The 9,380-nt window shown below is 44.9% G+C and overlaps 1 protein-coding gene across 1 annotated transcript; it reads right to left on the bottom strand.

Moving 5' to 3' along the window:
- Nucleotides 1-1,372: 1,372 nt before the first annotated feature.
- On the bottom strand, nucleotides 1,373-5,486 carry LRIT2 (leucine rich repeat, Ig-like and transmembrane domains 2). Its single transcript, XM_025880487.2, has 3 exons — nucleotides 5,377-5,486; nucleotides 4,092-4,873; nucleotides 1,373-2,139 (listed from the first exon to the last, which is right to left on the bottom strand). The coding sequence occupies exons 1-3, from the start codon at nucleotides 5,484-5,486 to the stop codon at nucleotides 1,379-1,381; spliced, it is 1,653 nt and encodes a 550-aa protein (XP_025736272.1). The 3' UTR covers nucleotides 1,373-1,378.
- Nucleotides 5,487-9,380: the final 3,894 nt, after the last annotated feature.

The raw sequence follows: 9,380 nt of genomic DNA, 5'->3' as shown, positions 1-9,380 counted from the left end.
AACCTGTGGGACTCGGGACGGAGCAGCTGTCCCTCAGAGTCCAGCTGGCAAATGTGGCAAAAGCTGGTGCACAGCCGGAGCCTCCCACTTCTCTGAGGCCTTCTGCAAGCTGCTACTCTGAGGGCAAGAAGCTTCGAGAAAGCCAGAGTCAGTCCACCTAGCATGGATGTTGGCATCTGTTGGCAGGCAGTGATGCCTCTCTGACAGTCCTCAAGGGCCCTGGCCACAGGAGGGAAGGACAGGGAGAATGGGGAGGAGGCCATGTGAGGACTGAGGCTGCCACAGGCCCGTGGAGAAGCTGCAAGAAGACAGATGTGAGTTTAAATCCTGAGAAAGATCACCAGCGGCAGAGCTGCCCGGGGGGAAAATGAGGTTCTCTGGGGTTCACGGGGAAACCTCCACTCCATGTGCACCCAGATAAGAGGAGACAATCACCTCTCAGGGATTTAATAAGAGAGCTTGAAACATTTAATAGGGGAAGGGAGTGGGGGTTATAGCCTCATTCATGTAATAAACACTTGTGCTCAGTGCTGAGACGCTAGGGACACAGGCCTGGAAAAATAAGCCTGAAGCTCAGGATCACATGAGACTAGGTGGGAATCAGGATTCTGTAGCCTCCCTTTGTAGGTGATAATAATAATGATTATAGGGTCATATGATTTTCTATAGATTCTATTCCTTCTGGGTATGGCCCTTGCAACTCTACTTTCTAACAATCATCGGAGCACAAGCCCTGGGATGTAGCCAATCTCCTGTTCCTCGGTGCTGATGGCACCAGGCTCTCAGGAGCACCAAGGACTGCTCATGCGGACACAGACACCCACACATAAAGGGTCACATCACCCACCAGGCTCTCATTGCCCCACCGGGCAGCTCTTTGGAGCCTCAAACTTAGGTGATCTCATTGGGGGTTTCCAGTAAGAGGAAGAAGAATACTTTCTGAAGGAGACACAAGAACACTGCTGAGCAGACATTTAGAGGAAACAATGGAATGAGATGGGTGACGCTGCACAAGTCACCGTAACTTGTGGGTTAGAAAGGGGTAGAATTCTACCTTTCTCCAATAGGATAGCACATGTGGCATGTTCTATGTAATTGTTACAGGGCTATATATAGGGAAAGAGTAACATTTATTGATTGCCAGCCACCATGTATAATAAGATAATTAATCAGATGGGCCAAAGCTACACTGGCATCCCTTCCATGAAGAATTGTGTCTTCCTGATTATTGTGTCAAGTTCAGTGCCCGGAACAGAGTAAGTGCTCAATAAAGAGTGTTAAATAAATGGGTCAAGCCAAGTTGAGTTGCCACAGAGGGTCAGTCTAGGGACTAAAAGCCCTCACTCCCCCCAGCCCCGCCATGCCCAGCCTGAGCTGTTCAGCCCCAGGCTTCCTCTCTGTCTTGCTCCTCATCCCCTTCAGCCTCTCTGTGGCCCAGGCCATCCTCGCAGACAACTATGTGCTCTCTGTAGGAGCAGTCCCGGTGCTGCGGTGCAGCACGGGGGCACCTGGGGGCCTTCCTGAGCTGAGGACAGCAGTGCAGTCCCCATGCCCTGCAGCTGCAGGGGGCCTGGGCTGCACAGACGTAGGTGCCCACGGGCACCGCAAGCAACACAACACACAGGACCACTGCGACATGCAGCAGGCGCTCCCGTCCCTCCAGCACACTGTGGTCTCTGCCCGTCACAAAGACCACACACCGGCCTCTGCGTGCGGGCTGGCCCTCCAAGCTGAGGCATGCCTCATATTTCGTGCCGGGAAGGAGATCCTCCACAGTGTATGTGTTAATTCCAGGGCCAATGTGCACCACCTCCTTCCAGAGCGTTTCATCTGATGCAAGGTAGAGGGTGAACCATTTCTCCTCAGGGGCGTCTGCCACTGCAAACCACTCCAGCAAAATCCCATGCACTGTCTGCCTGACAACCCGCAGGTCAACATAGGCATTGCCATCTGAAGGGAAAGAGGGAGAATGGGTTGCCGTCAGGGCCTGGGTGGGCTGGACATGGAGGGAGATGACAAGGGTGCTCCTGCCGATGGAGTTGGAGGCCACACAGGTGTAATTGCCTCTGTCTACCAGGTGAGCGGCAGGTATGACCAGTTCCGACAGAGCAGTATCTTCTGCAGTAGACGAAGTCAACACTGTGGGAGAGAGAGCAAAGCAGCTCTGATAAACATGTCTCTGATAGCAAGCTGGACAGTGTTCAGCAATGCCAGTTACCTTTTTTAAGCTGGAAGTGACCATTTATTAAGTATATGTTTGGTGCCCAGTAGTTGCCTCTCAGCAACCCTGTAAGATAAGTACCCCAGTTTTACACATAAGAGGTTGAGGATTGGAGTGATTAAGCAGCTTGCCCATAGAGATGTTCAGAGACAGTGACTGATCTGGAACCTCATTCTTCTGCCTATGAAGACTCCACTTCCAAATTCACTAGCTGCTCCCACCAAACCACCGGAAGCCTTGCTATGCTAACAACATGGTTTTGAGGAGATCTCTTACAATTGTGTGCTATTGTGAGCTTCAAGAATTGCCTTTTGGGGGCGCCTGGGTGGCTCCATTGGTTAAGCATCCGACTCTTGGTTTCGACTCAAGCCATGATCTCAGGGTCGTGAGGTCCAGCCCCGTGTTGGGTTCCATGCTCAGCAGGGAGTCTGCTTCTCTCCCTCTCTCTGCCGCTCCCTCTGTCCCTCCCCCAACTTGTGCTTTCTCTCTAAAATAAATAAATAAATCTTAAAAAAATATTTAAAAGAATTGCTTTTTTACCTCCCAGATATAGAGAGGCTCAGAGCCTGGAGCCCAATGCCTGGATTCTTTCCCTTACTAAGTATATGGTCTTGGACCAGTTGCTTAGATTCTCTTGGCCTCAATTTCCTCGTTAATAAAATGGGATGATAATAGTACTCATTCCCTAAGTTTGATTGTAAGTGCTCAGTGTGAGCTGTTGTTATTACTGAAAGAACACATATAACACGGTAGCAAAGAAACTGACTACAGAGCATTAAAAAAGACATCAGCATGCATCTCACTGTTCTTCAAGATGCTACAACAATAAATCCTACGTTTCTCCTTCACTGGTATTTAATCTCAACCCAATAAGATGTGATCAAAATGATAGGAAAAAGTCAACAGTTCAGTTTGTTAGGTATTTTTTAATCTTCCAGCGGCTTGTCACTATGCTAAGCAAATATATGAGTAACTCGCTGTATTTTACTGTATTTTATTCAGGTATTTCTAGTTGACTTCTAGACAACTTTAAAGATATCCCAAGGGAGGCTATCCCTGGCCTTGTGATGTGTCCCAACCCTGCAGGGTAGCATTAAGGGTGATTCCACCTGAGGTATGAAAACAGAGCATAGAGTTTCAGAACATGAGAGGCAGGTTTGAATTCCTGTGGTGGGGCCCCATGGAGGTCACTTCCTCACGCAGGGTCCCAGCATTACAACTTCAAGCCAATAAGGTCTGAACAACACAGTGGTGGGAAGTGTAAAATTCAGTCAATATCTAGGAATTCCCAATCTTGCCCACCGGTAATTATTACTTGGGAAAGGAGGAGGGGAGAAGAGGGAACACTTGTTAATATATATTATTCTCAGGCCCTCCCCTGGACACAGGGAATCTGAATCTCCAGGGCAGAGGCCTGGAAATCTTATTTCAAACAAGATGAGTCTGCTTCAGCAATTTTAGGAAATAAATAATAGATAATCTCTAGAATCAGTCCTAGTCAGAAATTCTATGATTTAAAAATACACAGAATAGTATTTTGCATCTAGAAGACTCTCAAAGAACATATTTGTTCATATATAATTTTATAATATTTATATAATATGTCAAGTCAACTCCAATATATATATTTGCATATGCATATATATCCCAGAGAGATCTGCAAGCAACCATTTAAAATCATGCCAATAGTGGAACACTATCTTGGAAACTTCCCTGTTGTGGTGGGTATAATTTAGGCCCATCCCAATCTTACCCGCACCCTGACTTCACAATTGGCCCAGTTCAGAACCCTCCTACTGAGGATAAGGTTGCTGTTGCTGTAAGACCTTACTATTAACCCAGATACATTGAGAGGGCGCCTGTGGCTTACCATCAAATTCCCTCCACCTGCTCAGGGGATAAGTCCATGCAATGGTTGGTGAAGGACTGGCTCGTGCCAGGCATCTCAGGGTCACATTCTGTCCCATCTGGATGGTGACGCTGGCAATGGGGGTTGAGATCTGTGGCTTCATGCAATCACTGAGCTCAGTTTCATGAAAAAGCTGCCCCGCCTTGGAGAGAGGGCGTTGGCACATCAGGTAGGAATTCACCAGGATGACCGGGATGCTGATGGACTTTACAAATTGGACAAGTCCCCTCAGGCGACAGTCACATAGCCAGGGGTTGTTGTGCAGCGCCAGCACCATGCTGGAGAGAATCTTGGCTCCACAGCCAGGCTGCAGGTGTTTCTGGTAGGCCAGCCAGTTCAAGAATACACTCTTGGATACAACTGTAAGCCTATTGGAGGATAGGTCAAGGTAGGTCAGGCTGACCAAGAACTGAAGAGCTAGCTCAGGGAGCACATCGATCATGTTGTGTTTGAGATCCAAAATCTTAAGGACAGGAGTGGCTTGGAATGCTGTCCATGGTACTGAACGGAGTTTGTTCCCCTCCAGTCTCAGCTCTTTCAGTTCAGACAGGTGCTCCAGAGCTCCTAGATGTATCACAGTGACATTGTTAAAATTAAGCCAAAGGTATTCCAACGTGCTCATGTTGATGAAGGACCCTCGGGGCAGTTCAAATAAGGGTGAATTTTCAATTCTCAACAGCTTTAACTCTTCAGGATGGTTCCTGGGGATCTTTCCCAAAGAGATAGATATGCACCGCAGAGCCCTGTACAAAAACCACAAAAGCTTTAAGGTGAATATTGGGGGGGGGGTGTGCCTAGGTGGCTCAGTCAGTTAAGCAACTGACTCTTGCTTACACGCAGGTCATGATCTCAGGGTCCTGAGATCAAGCCCCGAATTGAGCTCCCACTCAGCAGGGAGTCTGCTTCATCTCTCTCTCTCTCTCCCCCTCTGCCTCTCCCCCACTCATGCGCGCTGTCTCACTCTCTCTCTCTTTCTAAAATAAATAAATATATCTTTAAAAAAGATGAACATCAGGGAAATGAGATCAGGTTTATTCTGGCATTAGATGTATGAATTAAAAGAAAAAAACAGATGTTATTCACTTGAAATAAAAGAGACCCATTTTGGTGCACAGTTCTCCAAAGTTCAGCACCAACTAGAGATTTTGCTGATTTCCTGCCAAATCTGGGCCTGTTCCCACTCCACATCATCCCCAAAGAAAGCCCATCCCCTACGACCTCCTGGCATCTTGGTAGCACAGCGCACCTGCCGAAACTCTCCTCTGAGCAGGTACATCCTGGCAGACAAGATGGCTGAGCTTCATGTGAATCCAGAAAGAACAGAACTAGCAGGAAATAATGAGAAACTGAAGCCATATTCCTCTGTTAGAAACTACCTTGTAAGTTTTGAATAAGTATAGTCCAAGCTTCTGAGTGGCAAATCCTATTATTGGTAATCCATGGTGATGTAGGTCAGCACAACAGTGGCAAAGCCCCTGGATGCTCTGAGGTCTGTTATGGCCCAAATCACAAGCTCAATAAGAACCCATGAAGAGGGAGCTATGTCTCTTAACTAAGATCACAAAATTCACCCTTTGTATGGTTCTTAAGTCTGGAAAGCAAACTCTAAGCGAATTGTCCTATTTAGCACTGATACTGCCTTACCTTAGTTTCTTACAAAATGATCTGAGAAACCAGCAGGTAATACTATCCTGAGTGCTGTGGTTCAGGTTATTTGGCCAGAATTCATCTAATACTTCATCCATCACAACTGGCTTCTGAAAGCTCAAATTTTCAACCACTCTCTAGAAGTGAATACAGATGGTGGGCGACAAAGATGTGACCACTCCCATCACTGGCTTTCTCCCCACACCTCATGTGATGGATTCATTCCTATACTGCATTAAGACAGCTGCCTCTGCCACATGGATGGGCAGAGTCAGAGAAGCATCACGGTGCAGAAGTTAAACCACAAGACTGCATTTTCTGATTAAGCAAAAGTGTGTTTCTTATCCTGGATCTCACAACTTTCCCTGAATGCTGTGTATTTCACATGATAAAAATTAGAGACTTGTGTTTTAAGGTGAGATATATGTAATTTTGGATACTTGCTCTGTCACTTCTTAATCGTTCAACAAGTATTTATTGACCATCTGCACACACTTTTTAGGTGCAAAGACTTCACTGGTGGGCAAAACTTTATAGATCCTGTGCCATGGGGTCTTCTTTCTAGCTTATGCTTCCTTGTGTTGAGATCTTTGGAAGGTCACTTAACCTCCATGAGTCTCAGTTTCTCCTCTGCAAAGTGAGGAAATTATTAAATACTTTATAGTGTTTCTAGGAAACTTTGAGGCTATATAAAACAAAGTACCTAACATACAGTAGTTAGGTTAATTCCCTTCCTACACCAACAGACTCTTGAAGAGCAGCAAAGTCTACTTCCCTATTACTTGGGGTACTTCCTGGTGAGTATTGACATTCCATGAGTTCCCCTAAGACTCATGATATACATTATACCCCACAAAAGGCCTCAAGGAAGAAAATCCGCTTAGTGGTTAGCCAGTGATGGGGAAATGGGTCACCAACTAAGCTGATTACACTCCAGCCTTTCCATCCAAGCCAGATATATTTGTTCAAGTTTCTTGTCTAGCTCTACAATCTGGCTAGATCTCTGGAATTCTTCTCAAGGTAAAAATCAAAACAAGAGTGCAATGAGCACAAAACTTGTGCTAGACATGATGTGCAGCCTAGACCTCCTTCAAGGAATGGGTTGATGCTCAGCTGCAAAGATTGCTTGCATGAGATCATGCCCTTTCCAAAGCAACCCATATACAAAAACTGAGGGTGAAGAGGACCCAAGGGCCCAGCTAGTTTGGCCTGATGGGGGGCAACTCTGATCTTACTCCAGAGACTTGCACCAAGATTTTGTCAAGCTAGCTTTTTGGGAAAAAATGTGATTCCTGCCAAATCTAGGTTGGCCAAGATTTTGTCAAGCTAGGTTTTTGGAAAAAAATGTGATTCAATTCATTGCATCACAACCCACTAGTAAATTTTTCTCACCTCAAAATATAAAGAGCTAAAGTGATCTCCATTCCCACAATTTCTTCTCTGTTCATCCTGTGTTATCGTCTTCCAATGAATCCAGCTGAACCTAACCTTCCATTGGTTTGCTGAAAGCTTGAGAAGAACATCCACTGGCATGTCATCTGTGGAATTATGCAGGCCACTTCTGCACTCCTCCTTCTCCTCTTCTGACCCCCTTATCTTCTGGTTTCCTTATTTGGCATACGGGCACAGCGGTGTAGCTGTGTTGCCAATTAAGGCAAGGGACTGGGACGATTAAATCTGGGTTATGTCATTTACCTTGAATAAGTAGTGGTTAAGTGGTGTCCCTAAACTCAAGAGATTTAACAACAAGGGGAAGAAGTTTGAGAATATGACACCCTCATCTCCCTTCCTGCAGGATGTTTTCAGGAACTTGGCTCTTAGAGTTATGGTAGAGATAGTCGTGGGAGAGGGGGTCATTCTGTTTATGAAACAATTAGATATAAATAGCTTCTTGGTGGTGGCTCCCTGGCTAGTCTTAATAGAACCTTAATAAGATAGTTTTCTATCTATTCATTTGGAAAATGCTACCCCAACATTAGTAGAGCTTCGGGATGGCTCAGACAGAGAACTGGGTGACATATCAAGAAGCAGACATGCTATCTTTCCTCTTTCTCAAGTTGGTGTTCTTCCCTCACTCCTCCCTCTGCTGCCAACCACATATGAGATGTCTTCCTGGCTACCCATGCTCTGTGGCATGCCTGTGATAGACACACAGATGACTACATTCCCAAGCTCTCTTGAAATAGGCAGGCTATGTGACTGATATTCTGGCTAATGAAATGTTAGAGGAAATAATGTTTTAAAAGCCCCTACATGATTCTCTAGTTTCTCTTTCCCCTTGTTACAGCAATTGTTGACATTCCAGGTGGTGAAGTCTTCACCAGCCTGGGTCCCTGAGTGAATAAATGGAGCAGAGCCCTTCCTCCATCCACATTTCCCACAGACTCAAGAAACTCTGTAAAAACAGGGATAAATCTTTCTATGCTAAGCCACCAAAATGTGGTAATTGTTAGTATAGCATAAGTCTAACCTATCCTGACTACAATGCCTTTGCAATTAAATAACATGTTCAAGTACTTTTAAGTTTATTTTTGTCTCTACTGGATTACATGAGAGTTAAAACAAAAATTTCCAGCTCTAAGACCTCTAAACACACTGTTCACTGAGTCCCTTGAATGATAACCTAATTTCAGTAGCCTACGTCCACTTTGCAGGATGCAATTTCTGTTACTTGCCTTTTGTACCCTGCAACCTACATGTATACTTTGAGATAAGTGACATCAGACATACTCACTGCCTAGGTCAAAAGGACTATAACACGCTGCAGTCAGAAAAAGACATGATGGAGATGCCACAATTCCAATCAACCTCCAAACAAGGCTTCCAAGGACAGCATGCTATAAGATCACCATGGTGTAGGCTGGACTTCATCACTGGGAGACCAGAAATTATTTTCGCTGGACTCTAAGCAGGTTTTCAGGGACTAACTTATACTAACCAGACTCATGTACCAAAAGACCAATATATAAACCAGACATCATTTTATTTTTTTACATTGGGAATTGATTTTTTCCAGTTACGTGAATATTCATGAGTATAATCCAGGGTGGTTCTTCTCTACAAGAGCAAACCAAGGAAAACAGAACACACAAAGGAAGACTGACAGATGGATATTAGGAGGTTGACCATCTTGGGGGTCATTCTATTCAGACCACCAAAGTGGGTCTTAATGAATCATTGAAAAGTTTGAATTCTCTCTCTTCTTCTCTCTCTCTCTCTCTCTCTCTCTCTCTCTCTCTCTCACACACACACACACACACACACACACACACACACATTCATGTGATATTGGATAAATACTAACAAATTCTTACTTTCAAGTTCCTGAATTTTCCTCAAACAAGGTTTGATAAAACTGACTGGATGTTAGTAGTCTTTGGGCCAATAATTTCTCAATCTTGAATGGCTCAGCCAGTCACTTAGAGGAAATATTTTCACCATTTCAAAAAGTGGCTGATTTCACCTATTGCACTTATATTTGTTCTATTGTTCTAATTTAGGGAGTGCCTGTCAGTCTCAAATATCAAACAATCAGAATCGAGTCTTGGGTCTCAACAGCAGAAATACCTTTATAAATCTGCATCATGGGTTGGAAAACTACAG

This window comes from Callorhinus ursinus, unplaced genomic scaffold, assembly GCF_003265705.2.
Source record: "Callorhinus ursinus isolate GAN/ISIS: 27379988/994484 unplaced genomic scaffold, GSC_fseal_2.0 scaffold31, whole genome shotgun sequence".
Classification (NCBI taxonomy): domain Eukaryota; kingdom Metazoa; phylum Chordata; class Mammalia; order Carnivora; family Otariidae; genus Callorhinus; species Callorhinus ursinus.
This window is presented reverse-complemented; position numbering and strand designations above follow the sequence as displayed.

Excerpts from the sequence above, each read along its gene's own strand:
- LRIT2 (XM_025880487.2), bottom strand. The coding sequence starts at position 5,486 with ATGGCTTCAGTTTCTCATTATTTCCTGCTAGTTCTGTTCTTTCTGGAT. Across the intron at positions 4,874-5,376 it reads TCAGAGGAGAGTTTCGGCAG|GGCTCTGCGGTGCATATCTA; the intron begins GTGCGCTGTGCT and ends GTTTTTGTACAG. Across the intron at positions 2,140-4,091 it reads CAGGTGGAGGGAATTTGATG|TGTTGACTTCGTCTACTGCA; the intron begins GTAAGCCACAGG and ends TCTCTCCCACAG.